The sequence below is a fragment of the Suricata suricatta genome, chromosome 1 (genome assembly GCF_006229205.1).
Source record: "Suricata suricatta isolate VVHF042 chromosome 1, meerkat_22Aug2017_6uvM2_HiC, whole genome shotgun sequence".
Classification (NCBI taxonomy): Eukaryota; Metazoa; Chordata; class Mammalia; order Carnivora; family Herpestidae; genus Suricata; species Suricata suricatta.
The window spans coordinates 165677966-165694593 of NC_043700.1; the positions used below are offsets into that span (position 1 = coordinate 165677966).

At 35.7% G+C, this 16628-nt stretch overlaps 1 protein-coding gene across 2 annotated transcripts in view; it reads left to right on the forward strand.

The window, feature by feature from the left end:
* ARAP2 (ArfGAP with RhoGAP domain, ankyrin repeat and PH domain 2) overlaps nucleotides 1-16628 on the forward strand; it is a 188381-nt gene that overhangs the window by 150243 nt on the left and 21510 nt on the right. For both annotated transcript variants that reach the window (XM_029947657.1, XM_029947648.1), the window contains exons 28-31: nucleotides 6464-6546; nucleotides 7608-7643; nucleotides 9465-9528; nucleotides 15625-15759. In XM_029947657.1, the coding sequence (XP_029803517.1) occupies nucleotides 6464-6546; nucleotides 7608-7643; nucleotides 9465-9528; nucleotides 15625-15759 (318 nt within the window). The remainder of the gene's footprint in view (nucleotides 1-6463; nucleotides 6547-7607; nucleotides 7644-9464; nucleotides 9529-15624; nucleotides 15760-16628) is intronic.

A 16628-nucleotide genomic window follows, 5' to 3' on the forward strand; every position in this document is an offset into this window, starting at 1 on the left:
TATATATATATATATATATATATATATATATATATATATATGTATGTAGAGAGAGAGAGAGCGAGAGAGCATGCTCATCAAAGACTTCACTAAGAATATTAATAGGCAAATCCCAGACAAAGAAAAATACATTCATAGTACATACATCTGAGAAAGGACTCATTTCCAGAATGTAAAGACTCCGAATCAAAAATAAAAAGATCCAATAAGAATTGTGGTAAAGTGCTGAATAGATACTACATGAAAGAACATGTAGGAATGGTCAATAAACCATTGAACTAAAAGTGCTCAACCTAACAGTCACCAAGGGCATGCAAATGAAAACCACCCAATATTGTTTTCAACCATTGGTATGACTAAGGATGTTGATTAACTAAAATGGTCATAAATTGCTAGTGGAATGGTAAGATCACACAATTACTATGTATAACTATTTGGACCTTTTAAAAATGTTCATAAGTCTACCCCATGATCCAGCCACTTGATTCCTAGGTATCATGTTCACAAAAGCACTTGTTCAAGAATGTTCATAAGCAGCTTTACTCCTAAAACCTCAAACCTGGAAACATTGCAAATGTTCCATCATCAGTAAAAAAAATGATATATTTATCTAATAGAATATTATTCAGCAGTAAAAATGAATGAATAGTAATGAATGTAACAACACAGATGAATCTTTAAATCCTTGTTTAGCAAAAGCAGCTTGATACAAAATAGTACCATATGAGTCTGTCCACAAGAAGTCTAAGAACAGGTAAAACCATTCATGATGATAGAAGTCAGATAGTGTCTGCGTGAGCTGTGGAGAAAGGTTTTTGCAAAAGCAAGATGATGGAGTCAGTAGGGATCTTTCTAAAGTGATAGAAATAAATATTCTCTATCCAGTGGTGGTTATAAATATGTATATAGTAACATCTCTACTTCCTTGAGATTCAAATAACACCTATGCAATTCTTTTAAATGTAGAATGGCAGCAGTATCTAAAGACACTTTTTTTAATTGAATTATAAAATTACCTTGGGTAAACATCACTTGCATGCTTTAAGAGTGTGGTGATTCACTGTGATGTGTTGTATAAAGACAGACCAGACTAGTAACATCTGTAAATAGTTACGAAGAAAGAATTCTTAGGCAGCTTTCCAAAGCTCTGTGATCTTACTTTATTATGGCTTCTGTTGAGCTCCCCACATGCTTTGACCGCTTTCCCTGTGTGTTCTTCCAGCAGGGAGACCTCCATGTGGGCATAAATTAATCTGAGTAGCATTCCTCCTTTGATTAGGACAGTGGACTGTCCAGGCAGGGAGGCTGCCTTCACCCCTCTGTTCAGAGAACTATAATATATACCATACTTGAACTCTCCCATCTTGTTATTCCATCTCATAGACCCAGCAGGGAGTCTGTGTGGGTATCAAATGGTTATTATTTATTATCATTCTTCAATTTTTCTAGTAGGGGAAGAGAGCGGAGTTTGCAGAAGTAAGGCACAGAAGAATTTGGGGTTATGCGAACTGAAGACCGCAGATTTTAAGATTCATGCACTTTAGATTTGTGTTCATGAAAGTAAATTCAGGACTTCACAGCTTATTATTCTAGCCATCTAGAATTGATTCTGATTAAATTGTCTTTTTTTTTTTTTTTAATGGGTCACCCACTTTGATCTTCATTAGACTGACTTCCTTAATCCTTGCCCTTATGACATAACTCTTTGGTTAAGTGTCACTTTCGTAGATGGTTGTCTGCTTAGGGTATTTAAAAATGTGTAGCAATGGAACATTGCTAGAAACAACTGGTCATCATTAATACTAATAGCATTGCAGTCATAATGGCAGTAACATTCAGGTGCTTTATAAAAAGCAGAGTTTTGTACATTTCACTTGGATTATCTAATTTTATCGTTATAATAACATGAAATTAGTATTGTAATTATTCCCACTTTAGAGATAAGGAAATGAAGCCTACTAATGTATTATGTAACTTACCCAAGATCACATAACCAGTAAGCAACAGAGTCAGAATGCATTCCCAAGTGTCTAACTTCAAAGCCTCCATGTAAGGGAACTTACCAAACAAATAAAAATTTTGCATTATTTTAGCTTGGTTTTGCTGACAGAATTTTTTTCAGGCTTTTATAATGGACAAAAATTATGTCTATTTATGTTGTACATGGTGATTGATACAGTGATTACTGTAATCAAGCTAATTAACATATCCATTACCTCACACAGTTATCTGCTGGCTGTGTGTGTATGGTGAGAACATTTAAGATGTACTCTCTCAGCAAATTTCAAGTACATGGTACAGGATTATTACCTATAGTCACCACGCCATGTATTAGATCTTCAGAACATTCATTCTTCATAACTGAAATTTTATACCCTTTGACTACTGTCTCTGCATTTCCCCCAGCCCCTGGTAACAACCATTCTACTTTATGCTACGATTTTGGCTTTTTTAGATTCTACATTTAGTGAGATACACTATTTGTCAGAAAGACACTGAACTTTAAGGACACTGACACATTTTGTTTTTATAACAGTGACCTCAAGTTATGAAAGCATAATTACTGTGCTTAAAAGATGTGTTTGTACATCTGTTAGAATAAATTAATACAATTGATACTTTTAATTTGCACATTCAGGCAAGCAGAGGGGACCCGACTTACGGTTTTCCTTAAACTATCATGATTTTCAACACATGATTTTCTGTGGCAGGTTATTTTTTCACGTTGTTGGTCTGTCCCTTTTAATATTGATGGTTGAGTCATTGTCGATGTTAACATTTCAAATTATTTTACAGTAAATAAGCAATAGTGCAAATCCCCTAAATTATTTGAATAAACATTTGGCTCTGGTTTTGACAGTTTTGTCATTAATATGTGTATGCTTGTAAATACTTAGAAAATGATTTACTGAGAGGGAAGTAGAAATTACAAATTGAAAAGTGTATTTAAAAAGACTATGTGTTAATTAGAGATAATTTATGAATGCTCATTAACAACAAATTAGGGTAATACACAGGGGAAGATATATTTTGTTTTGAGAGTTTTCTCTGCACAGAAAATGTTAATTAAAATGTTTTCAGACTTGATTTACATAAAAGGTAAAAAGTTTCAAAGAATATTACCATTATACTGTTAATGGTGTGGAAAAAAACCAAGTGGGTAAGTGGGGGGGGGTTATTAAAAGTTTCATGCACTAATAAGCAAACTCCTTTCAGTGCAAGAATAATTTTTTAAGCACACTAATTTAATTGGCTTAGTTAAAAACTTTCTTTTGAATTATAGTGCCTGAAGTAACACATTAGAGACTTCCTTATAGTCTAGTATATTGAACTTTTTGAAGAAATTCTCCAGAAAATACACATACCAAAAAAGAGAATTGTAATAAACCAACAGTAATCTTGCCAAATGAGATTTCTTTTTATAGAACTTTCCATTAGTATCCGTACAGTCCCACTTTGTCTATTTAATTTAAAGACAAACTAAAAAAGTGTCTTTGCACCATTGTTGATTTCCGCACAAATTCTGTCATCAGTGATATAGAGTAATGAGCTTGCATGTCAGGAGTGGCTTGAGAATCAGTTGTATGACTTTCAGACTCTCTATTGCCAAAAATCCTGCAAAATGTAGGCAGTTTTGAGCCTACTGATATCCTGTTTAAACAAAGACTACTGCTTCAGCAGATGATAATAGCAAATGTTGATCAGCTGTGCACCTCCCATCTTTCCCCATACTGCTGGCGCTGTTGCCTCTCAGGCTATCTGCCCGGGTCCATTGGGACTAAATCCAAGGGAACAGGAGTCTCTCAACTATGAGGAGGGACATTCACCTCAGCTGCAATCCAATGTAATCTCTGACAGAGGTGGCCAGGAGGCTCCACAACTATATTCATAAATTCTTTTTGCTTTGATTCTTTCCTACATGAAACATCTATTGCTTTAGAAAGCTAGCTCACTGTTCTTTATTAGACTGCAGTGTTACACCTTAACGTCCAGTGAAGTGGCACACTACAAAATCAGTAACCCAAAATCAATCCTTAGAATTAAAAGACAAAATACATAAACTAACAGAAAACGACCTTAACAAGAAGTCGAGTGTTTATGAAGGAAACTACAGAATTTCACTGATACAAATAAAATGTATATAAAGTCTAATATTTATCTATAGATTTAATGTAATTGTTTTCAAAATTCCAAAGGAATTATTTTTAGAACTTGACAAAAATGATGATAATCACCTCAAAGTATAAACAGATAAGAATTCTTGTAAACAATTTGTTATATAAAAAACAAAATAGTTTTATAGTGTATTGCACTCAACTGTCATCATCTGCAAAACTAAAATAGCTTAGATGAAAAGATCCTGGCATAAAAATGAACAGAGATAGCAGTGGTACCATAAAGTCAGGTAAAAGGCTTAATTGTGTATTAAGAATTATTATTTATAAATATCCCACCATAAATGCATGTCTAAAGAAAGATTTGTTTATTGGGCTGGGATAATTAATTTTTTTTTAATTTAAATTTTTATCTATACTATATATAAAAGATATATTCTAGATTGACAAAAGAATTAACTTTAAAAATACCAACCATTCATTGCATGGCCAGGCAATTTAGTATTTGTCAGCTTTTAAGTTGAAGAGGCATAGTTCAAGTTCAAAAGAATACAGTATACTTCATAAAAATAATAGTAAAGAGAGCAAAATTATTGAAAAGAATTTGTGTAGAATATTTCATTTAAAAAGATAAGGCAGCTGTTCTTTTATAAAGAGGGAACTAATTAAAACAAATACATAAATTGACCAAATCAGAAGTGAAAATTGCTAATGAAGGTACATAGAAGTGTATGTTTAATTTGAAGTAAATTACCCTATCAGTTTAGCCAGAATCTTACTCATGTTCCTAACCTTTGACCCAGTGATTTCATTTCTAGAAATCTAGCCATAAGGGAAAAAAATACCCCAAAAAATATATTTTTTAAATTATCTACCATGATTATAATAGCAAATATTGATCATAGTAACTAAGAGCAAATTCATCATTGTAAATTGCAGGCCTTATCACTAGCCAAACATTATTCCTAATATCTTCTTGCTTACTTTTCCTTTATGTTTCCTCTGTATTCTCCTAACCTGTTATCTCTATGGAAGGCAATTTTTAATTTTATAAACATATTTTCCATCCTTTACTTTTCAAATTTGACTGCTTTCATGAATACTTCATAGTAATATTTTAACTTGTATAGAACTTAGTACTAATTTCAGCTAAATGTACTTTGTATTAAATTTTAGCCAGTATTTACTAAATGGCTTTTGTGTACTGTTAGAATTCTTACAGTCTGTCTGTATTGCTATGTCTCTGAAGCAATATGTTCTAAGTTCATAATAACAGCAACTGTAATTTATCACACCATTTTTTATGATGATTACTGGACTAAACACTTTATAGACATTTGTCTCATTTAATCTATAGAATACTATTTCACAGTAACCCTTCCCATAGTCACTTAATCTTAATAATAACCTCATGAGATACTCAATATTTTTATTGTCCATCTTTACAAACAAGAAGAGTAGAGAAAAGTAATGTGAGGTCACAAACTAAGTAGCAAGCCAGATTTGCAACCAGGTTTCAATGATCCCAAACCCCTTACTATTAGCTATGAGTGCTCTATGCCTAACAGTTTGAAATAAGAGATTTCCTTCAGAATTTTTAAGATATGGGGAAAACATGTGTTAATTATTTCCATGACTGTCATCTTTATGAAATCTATTGCAGGTTATCCAAGGATCAGTAATAAAATGGGTGTGGTTTTATAGAAGTATTGATGGTCTGTATTCAGGATTTTTAAAAAATATTAGTTACAGATAATAAGTATGTCAGGATGTACATGGAGAATAATTGATCCAAAGCAAAATGTAAATTATTTTTAATAGTCAACCTTTATGAATTGTTTGTGAAAAGTTGTATTGGTATGGGTACTTGAGATAGTTCAATATGTACCCATCAAGGTTCACAGTATGTTTTCCACCATTCTTAAATCCAGAATAAACAGAAAGTCATAATACATTTGGTGGCAAAACTTTACATGAAAGTAGTTGCCTTAGTTATACGAATACAGGACATGTCCCAGGTAACCCTGATGGACTTATATCATATACTGCATAATACTGTCTTTTTAAAACACACAAAAAATTGAAAAATTATCAGTTCTGACAGATATCTGAATAAAAAATTGTTTTGTGTATACATATACACACTTCTATAAATGTACTATATAACCCAAATTTTCTATTTAAATTTATAACAATCAGAACAATTTTCATTCACTAAAAACTTGGTATTACATCCATAAAACATGGGAGAGACTAAACTATTCTAAATCCAGGCATTAATACTCTAGGAAAATATAAAGATACTTCTAAAATCCATTTAATTACAAATTATTTTGTTTTCCTTACAGAGTAGCAAATATGAGAAAATGTTTTCCCTCAGTTCAATGAAGTTTTATCTTGGAGTGAAAAAGAAAATGAAGCCTCCAACAAGGTAAAATTTGAAAGGGAAGGGTTTTTGAAAAGTAAGAGCTATAGGAATATTTGTCTATTTAAGGATTTGGAGATCAGAGGCCTTAAGCTTTTTAGAAGTTAAGCTTTAGACAAAATCTTTGAGCTGTCACAGACATGGCAGGCGGCCTGTTGCAGATCAAGGGAAATCATGTGGGCAGATAAAGAAGCCTGATGTTTCCACTGCAGTCAAACCCCTTGGTGATTGCATTTCTGCTGCATACAGCAGGAAATCCCCAGAAGGCCCTGTCTACTGAAAAACACATGGGTTTTTTCCACATTCTATTCCTTGATCAGTCTCCCAGCCTGGGGACATACGGAATGTTCCAGGCAACTCCACACTCAGGAAAACAGCCTCTTGATGCCCGGCTGTGTAGTTTGCCCTTTCCATTTTGCCAAATTTGGTAGTAAATGCACGGCACATACGTGGCCGAGAGGAAGTGGATCCCTCTTATAAGTGTCTTCCTCTTCAACGTTTGAGTCATGCCAGCGTTTGGTTTATGCCAGTACTTCCTATCACAGTTTAATTTGAATAACTAATTACGTTTGCAGGAATGCTTTTCTTATGACACATTTTAATGAACTGGTACATGCTTAGTTTGAGATTCTGTTACTAAAGATTTTCTCACATGCTTAATTCTAAACCCAGAGTATACACCTGTGTTACAGTTGACATTTTTCCTTAGTTTCCCATAATTCAGTAGGACAATGTATAGATCCTCTTATTTTGGCCATTTTCCGAGACATCTTCTTTCTTCAGCCAAGAGTGTTTTCTGAGAGATTTCCCCACGTTCCCATAACATCATATCAGACTCCTTCCTTCTCTCTCCCTTCAGCATATTTAAATTTGTAGCCAAATCCCTCATTTGTCATTCACCTCTAGGTCAGTCATACCCATTGAATCATCACTCATGGGTATCTGCTCTATATTACACATTGCCACCATTAAATATCACCTTCGTAACATCTAATTCTGCTTTAGTTTTGTACAGTTGATCTTTATTAATATGTATGTGTATGTGTGCTTCTTCCCATGTGATTTAGTTGGGGATTGACAGCATATTCCGAAAAACATCACTGGTAAGTTAACTGCTAGAAGTTTTTAGATTTCATACATTGATAATTTTACTAAATGTTATTGGCAGGTAGATCTACAGACAGGAAATGTTTCACAAACTTAAGTGAAGTTAATTTTTTTTAAGTATTTTTAGTCTAAGAAGAAGAAAATAGATTTACTTCAAGTTATAGGTCCATTTCAATTCCCTGCGTCCTGCCTGCCAGTGCCTCTTAAGGGAAAATATATCTGATTTCTTCCTAGTTATTATATGAGTGTGGAATATAAAGATAAGAACTAGCCAAAACTGAGGATAAAAACAAAAATCTTGGCCTCAAACCATTTCTTTCCATATATCTACTTTTTTCCATTGATGTCACAGGACCTAGCCAGTTTCCCTAGAGACTGTACTGGACGTCTCCAGCTTCAGCCCTAGCTGTGTCTGATTAATAAGCCAGACTCTGTGTGCGTCTTAATTATCTCCCCTGTCAGGCCATGCCTTCCTTCATCTGCATGGTTTATTCCAGTTATCCTAATTTTATTTTTGCTTTCTAGAATATTCTCTACCCAACTACCAGGGAGGCTTTCTAAAACGTATTGTGTTTCTTTCTTGCATTAAAGTTCTTCTGTGAATCCTGTGTATCTAAAGAATAAGGTGCAGGATCGTTGGCAGGGCGTTCCATGAGCTTCATCTCTCCCTTTTTACTTTCTGATGAGGCAGTAATTTGTCTTTGATTCACCACATATTCTTTTCTCCTTCATCTCTACATGTGTAGCGTATGTAGTCCCCTTCCTGGGCCTTCTTCATACCATATGCCACTGCCTTACCTCCCACTTCCATCCCTTCCTGCCGGTGTGGCAGACACAACTGTCATTCTTTCAGATTATAGCTCAAATGCCCCAAAAGTCTGATAAGATAATTCTCACCTCTAATCATGACTTATTTCTTCTGCAGTATCTTGAACACATGGGTGCATATTATTGAGAGGACAATATTTTGGGGACATGTTAATGGAAAGGGACAAAATCTTTATGAGAACCTTTAAAGGAAGTATGAAATGTTTTTACAGATTTCATTTTGACATTTTTTCCAAATTATTTTCATACAGGAATATAAAAAGTATATAATTACATTGATATGTCCATCGCTTAGAAAATTTTCCTTTTATAAGAAACCTTTACCGCATCCCCAAGTGTGTTCTTTCTGTATTTGTATCAATGATACTTTATCTTTTTCTCACTGTGCTATAATTTATTTGTTTACTTGCCCAGCTCTTCTAATAGAATGTGTGAACCTTGAGGGCAAGATCTCAGTTTTATGTAGGTTTTCAATAAAAGGTAACTGAGTTGGTGTTATTGGACATGCAGTAGTAGTTTTTCATTTGGTTCATTTTTCATGAGTCTTGTGGGTATTAAATGTTTATAATCCTAATGATGGAGACTGTCCAAGCCTTTTTAAAAAGTATGCTCTTAAGAAAATGTGCACTTATTTTTCTTATTAGGCTCAGTTTCTGGGGGAAAAGATGTGTTTAACATCACGTACATGAAAAAGTAAATGACAGTGACCTTTCTGCCTTTCCAGAAATATTGCTGATCATCCTTCAGCAGTTACCAAAGCCTGTAGCTGTGTTTTGTTTAAACTAGCATATTTATACTATTATTTTGATACTGCACATTTAACAGAAGCCTAAAGCAACTTATACTGAAATACTCCCACTTTGATTGCATTAAGTCATGAATCAGGAGAAACCCTAAGAGGTTTCTGATCATTTAATAGCCAAACAAATACACTGGAGAACAGTCTGCTGCCTTTTTGAATTATGTATTTTATAAACCTTGTTTTACAGGCACATTTGTTGTGATAGCTTACAAACTCAGACTGAGTGGATGGCCAGTGTCTTCATTGCCCAGGTACGAAATCTGTCTCTGCTCTTCAGCCAAGTAGAGCAGCTGCTTATAGGAAATGTTAGTGGGATTTCCTAAGCATTTTTAGTAAGAGTTTTATGTGTATACTTTTATTTTCTCATCCATATGTTTTTTAAGTTGTTTTTAATATTATTTTGAAGGAGAGACAGAGCATGAGTGAGGGGGGGACAGAAAGAGAGGGAGATACAGAATCTGAAGCAAGCTGCAGTCTCTGAGCTGTCAGCACAGAGCCCACTGTGGGGCTCGAACTCATGAACAGTGAGATTGTGACATGAGCCAAAGTCAAACGCTTAAACAACTGAGCCACCCAGGTGCCCCTCATATGTTTTTTTCTTTTTTTTTTAGTATATGAGAATCCAGATTGATTCCTTACCTTTAAGAGAGAGCTTACTCTCTTTCTTGAGGCTTCTTTTTTGGCACTCCAGCAAATCCTTACCTTAGGAGAGGTGCCTTGCTTCAAGACGGTAGTATAAGAACAAAGAGCCTGTTTACCAGAGTACCACATTCATCTTTATTTAGAAAATTATGCCTTTTCCACCTTGTTCTCCCTGTGGCCACCTACTCCCCACCCCCTCCATTCTAGCCTTTCCAGAAACAAGGACAGGAGTGAACTTTCCTTATTGTGTTCTGGATACTTCAGAAGAGCTAATGTTTGTATTCTTTATAACAAGCCATGCATAGCATTGCTTATAGATAAAGAAATGAGAGAAATGAAGAGTCCATCATTTGCTCAGCACCATACATTAAGTTTAGTAGTTTAAACCCAGGAGTGCCAGAGGTTAATACCTATTCCCCATGGAGTCTCCTCTCTAGAGGAGGACTCCATCTTTGTGGGAAGGGTTAATAGTCTCATTAATAGGATTGTTGTTTTTTTTTTTACCCCCTACCTTGTCTGGCTGAATTCCCAGTAATGCTTTCCACAGGAGCATTGAAATTCACTGGTAACGATTAAGTTGCCACTCTTGATTACTGAGGATGCACTTCCCTGTTTCACTTATAAGTGGGAAGTTAATTCACCCCCAAATCTGGCCCTTACTTGTTTTGAAAACCATTTTCTCTGTTCATTTAATTTATTAACCTTTCCAGTGGTTAATAAACCACAGTCTGACACTGTGGTTACTACCTGAAAACACATAGGCAGAAAAAGACCTAACTTTTTAGAGACTTTTCCTCTTATTTGTGACTTTTTAGAAATTCAGATAGTTGTCCTTTAAAAAAAGGTAAACTAGAGTTGAAGTGTTTTAGTGAAATTGGAACCATAAAGTCAAAACTGTTACAATGTCTGTGGCACAACTAGTCTGATTTGTTATTATGATTGAAGTCACTAGACTCTGTGGTTGAAAATCAAGATATAAATAGCCAGAAAGCAGAGGTTGCTCCTGTGGACAGCTTATTCCCCTGCCTCAGCTGTCCTTCCTGGTCCTGGCCTTAGGGATTCAGCCCAATTACGTTTCCTGTTTTCTTTCCACCGTTTAGGATTAAGATAAACAGAAAGGCCTTCTTGGATTTAATGTCTCACCTTTGTATGGAGGCAGAAAACTAGCAAATGTTATGCATATGTTAGCGTGCGCGCACGCGCGGACACACACACATACACACACACACACACCAACAGTTAAGTGCTTCTTACAATGGGTTCTTACTGGTGTGCAGAATACTTTTACAATAACCATCCCCATCTTCACTCCTACTTCAGAAGTCCTTTAGGTTTCAGTTTATGTGTCACATTCTCAGAGAAACTGTCCCTGATCTTCAGACCAATCAGACCTCAAGCTATAGGAACCCTTAGCATTCTTTACCTCAGCTGTGGCATTAATTAGAAAGTACTGTGTAAACTCCATGACAAGAAAGGCTCTAGATGTATCCTTGCACCATAGAACCCAATGCCACTTACAGAATACATGCTCAGTTAGTATTTCTAAAGTACGACAGGAGAGAACATAAATAGAATTTCAGAGAGATATTAGTGTGATAAAATAATAAGCAACAGAAAGAAGAAGGTGTGACTGAGGAAAGGAAGGGCACTAACTAGCATAAGTACTCAGGAAAATGCCTTTCTAAACAGCTGGGACCTGTCTGAATTTAGGGAGCAAGCATGCAGGACTGGGGAGAGCAGGCCAGGACAGCCACAAGCACAGGGTCCTGAGATGTGGCATAATGTTTGTTCCGTGAACATCAGGAAGGGCTGTGTGAAGAAAGATGTAAAAGATGAGGAAGCAATAGCGGATCATATAGTCCTAGTTTGTGAATTTGAGGAATGAGAGAAAGATTTTATCTGATTTATATTACCTGAAACAATGATAATTTAGTTTGCTTTGCTGAGGGCACACTGTTGGGGTCCAAGATGGAAGGAGAAACAACAGCTGTGTGGGAGATGACAGCTCTGAGTAGGTGGTGTCGGGACCTAGTCAGACATCAAAGGTGGAGCCGGTAAAACTTGGAGATGGATTGGCTACAGTGCTTTGAGAGAAGGAATAGCAACCAAGGAAGAGTCCTGGTTAATTTTTTTTAGCCTTGGGCAACTGGCAAATGAAAGTGATAAGATCAGAGATGCAGAAGAAAATGGAAAGTTCTGTTTTAGCCACATGAAATTTGAGATACCTGTTAGACATCCAAGTAAATATGCTGAATAGCAGGTTAGAAGGGGCGCTGGCTGGCTTAGTTGGAAATATATGTAACTCTTCGTCTTGGGTTCATGAGTTCAAGCCCCACTTTGGGTGTAAAGATTACATGAAGGAAGGGAGGGAGGAAGGACTGAAGCAGAAATTTGGGGGGAGTCTGCACTTAGTTTGCATTGAATGCCCTGGATTCGGGTGGGATAGGGAGATATAAAAAGAAAGGAGGGCACACACAGGGTAGGGAGAGAAAGAAAGCTAAAAGGACAGAGGAATATGCCCTTGGGCATTCCAAATTTTAAAGGTTGGGCAGAAGAGGGAAAAAAAACAGCAAACAAAAGGAGAAGGGTTAAGAAGGAGGAAAACCAGATGATGGCATAGAAAATTAAGGACTATCCTATGCAAATAAATAAAGCTCTGTGACTAGAGAGAAAGAAGAGGTCAAAGTAGGTTTTGGGGTTTCAATTTATTTGTCTTTAAGATGGGAGAGTATTTACTTTGCACTTATGCTCCATTAGCATAAGCTTCCAATTCAGTAATTAGAAAAAAAAAGTGATAGAAGAGGAAAGTGATTATTAAACCTGCAGAGGCCTGAGTGGATATGAAGCAATGTGAACAAGTACACATTTGTTCATCATTGCTGAAAAAAAATCATTGTACAACAGAGTCACACTTTATTATTGACCAGATAGTATAGCCCACTGAGCACTTAGGAGTGAAGAAAAGTTCTTTGTAATCAGAGTAAATACTTAGAAGGGAGCCTCGCTTATGTGGCTCCAAGATGTAGGGAAGGTGGTATATTTCCTGGTGGAAAAATCAAATTCTTTAATGATTACTAGTAATTTTTTAAATCTGTGAGCTGACCATCAGTGAATTAGGGAGGGACATTGGAAGTGTAGTGGCGGAGGGAAGGTGGGAAATAATCTTCAGAGAGTGACGAAAGTAGAACTTCAGCTTAATGCTGACTGCTTACTTGAAACTTAAGGTTAAATTTGAAGTGAGATGAATCTATAGGGGGAACATCTTTCTCGTTCTTCATCCCTTGGGAGGTAATCATGAAGCAAGGAGAAGTGGGTTTAACCAGTTCAGAGGCCTTGCCAGGGAGGGATGATGAAAGGAAGAGCAGCACAGGACATGGAGACATTTATAAGGAGGTGAGTATCCTTATTGACTGTGAGATCTAAGACAGGCTATGAAAGAAGTGGGAAGTAGAATGATGGTAGAGATAGTAGAAAAGTAGAAAATATATTTGGATGTCTTCAGGAGTCTAAAGAAGTGAATGAAACAATTAAATTGTAAGAGGTCAGGGTCAGAAAGAGTGAGAGACAGGCTTACCTCATGCTCATTGCAGCATTATTCACAGTTGCCAAGAACTAACCAAGGATGAATGGATAAAGTGTGTGTGTGTTTGTGTGTGTGTGTACACCTCCCCCCATACACATTCAGATATTATTCGCCCTTAAACAAGAAAGAAGTCTTGTCATTTGTGACAACGTGGATGACTTTGGAGGACATTATGCTGAGTGAAATAAGCCAGAATGGGAAAAAAATAGAGAGTGGGAGATAGAACTGAAGATTTTGGGGTGTGATCACTGTTATAATAATGAACGTATGATCCTCAGCTATGTGATCCATGAAGTAGAACTTTGAAGGTCATTTATAGAAAACTGTGAGTGTCAGAATATATTACTCAGATACAATGTTTTGTACTGTTGGGAAAATACCTCTTGGATCCATCTGTTAAGAAATAATTAGCCAGTACACACAACACTGTATATCATGTCAGAAAAAGAAATATGTATTCGAAACTGTGTTTGCTCTTAAATTTCTCTGTCATTTAACACAGGCACTATATAAAGTGTAAGCCTAATCCATAGGGTTAGTGAATTCCTTTCCAGCCAGTTTTCTTTGAGCTTTACATGTTGGGAACATCCCAATTATGTAATATCAAAATTATTTTTACCAAGTTTAGGCTGTGACATAAAAATAGCATTATCAAGCTTATAACTTTCTTTCTGAAATATTTTATAATCTACCATTTTAGATTTGCTGAGCCAAAGTAAATAATTCACTAAAATTCAAGGGTAGATCTGACATATGCACTCAGTCTCATAATAAAGATCTACACTGTAGGAACATTGAAAATTAAATGAGATTTTATTTATATGTAGATATATATGTTGTGAGAGTATATACACTGATAAGACACAGTCTGGCACATGTCCCTCAACATAGTCTCATCCTTATATATGGGTCCACAGCAAATATTTGTTGAATCCTTTGCTATAAAATACCCTAAAATAGGAATTTAAATGAACATCAGCAATATTGAATCTTAAGACTAGAGGGGAAAAAAAGAATAGGCTTTAGCTAGAAAGTTTACCGAAAGTTTTCCTTTCTTCAGAAAATCCCTAAAGCTTATTTTATAATTGGTATTCTGTATTTCTTTCAAAGATTGTTGTCTGGAAATCAATTTACTTTTGCCAACTTCTGTAAAGTTAATCTACCCTAATGAGTAGAAAAATTCTTTAAATATTTTCCTGTATATACATATCTGAAGGATTTATCATTCAAGAGCTTATATTTTTACCTACAGATATTTCTTTCCAATGCAAAATTAATCTTTCTCCAGTCATATCTATAATTGCTTATAGATTTCTCTGTCAGGATATGTAGAATATGTAGTCAATAATTTGAGAACATATGTGCCATACTCTGTTTTACAGTGATTTTCAGTATAAATGTCTGTGTGCAAGGTAATTTCTTTGTAATTAAATTAGATGAAAAAGTAACATTTTTCAAAAAGTCATAAAATGAGGCTGATTTTTGATGGCCATGCCTTACGTTGATTTGAGGTCTATAAGGTCAAATTATTTTTATACTAAAGTTGTCTTCGGTGGAGGGAGTAAGTACATGCATAGTAACTTAGATTACAGGGTCTAGGAAAATAGACAAGTGTGCAGGGCCCCTGGGTGGCTGAGTCGGTTAAGCATCCAACTTCGGCTCAGGTCATAATCTCACAGTTTGTGGGTTCGAGCCCCGCATCAGGCTCTGTACTGACAGATAGCTCAGAGCCTGGAGCCTATCTTCAGATTCTGTGTCTCCTCTCTCTCTGCCCCTCCCCTGCTTGCGCTCTCTCTCTCTCAAAAATAAATTTAAAAAAAATAGACAAGTGTATTATTTTCTCCCACAAAGAGATTTTCCAGTTTCCTCAAATATTTTCCTTTTTTTGATAGTACAGAAGCCATGTATTTGAAACTTAGAAATTGAATGGAGACCTCAAAGCTCTGTTCACTTAAGAGTTATAAGCGATGCTGCTACCAGAGTCGACATCATAATTAGAAATGGCATTCTCATGGAAAGTAGGTCGTTTGATTTGGAAATATGGAAAAGGAGCCAAGTAACTGTATAATATGATCTATATAATAAAATAACATACCAACAGTAAGAATTTATGTTTCCACAGCATGAAAATGATATATTGCCACCAGCTGGAAAGGAACGAAAACGTTCTATAACCAAAAATCCCAAAATCGGAGGTTTGCCTCTAATTCCAATCCAGCATGAGAAAAGCGCAAACCAAGCCAGGAAAAATATTGAGGTAGGTTCAGATTTTCTTTGTTTTATGTTGATTATAGCATTGCTTTTCTTGTGTCTTAATGTGATTAAGTACATTAATTACTTCTTTGGCTTCAAAAGCATTACAGTAATCTTTGGAAAACATAGTATAAAAGACCTATCCTGCAAGAAAACATAAAGAGGAGTACAGGGTTGTTCATGAAGTTTTAGATTTTAAGTTTTCCTAAGGAGTATTCATAATGTCGTTGACAGTCCAATTAAATATGCATAACACCACCTATTTTCTTTTCCGTAATGTAGGCGATTTTAAATATGTATTTAGAGGTCCACATGGTAAAATCACAGTCTCAAATTAGGTGTACAAGTCCACTTCTAACACCCTTAGAATGAGCCCAGGGCCGATTATGTCTGGAGCCATAGTAACTATATTTTAGTAACACAATGAAATCCCAGTGGTTTGGGAACTGATGGGGGTGTCACAGTTAATTTAAGGAACTGCAAGATGACCCCTGAGCGTCAATAAAAACGACCTGGCATCTTTCAGGAAAGCAGCTATTTGTTTCCCTTCTCACCTTGAGGGGCAAGGAGAACATAAGTCTCATCAATCTTGACCTGAAGTTCAGTCTCATCAGGAAAGGATATGAGCTGTTTGCACTCTAAACTCATTAGCTGCTTTGGGACTAATGCATGTTTCACTGCCTTAATTGAGCCCCTCAAAGCAAAAAAAGAAAAGCATGTAATAAAAGGTGTTATTTCGTCGAGCCTAGGTTTAGGACTGAGTGCTTTGAACCTCTCTCTTAACTTTAAAAAGACTAAAGCAATTTTTAATTTAATGATCAGAGTTGAGATTTTTTCCATCTATATCTTTCCTTGAGCGTTTATCCCAGTAAA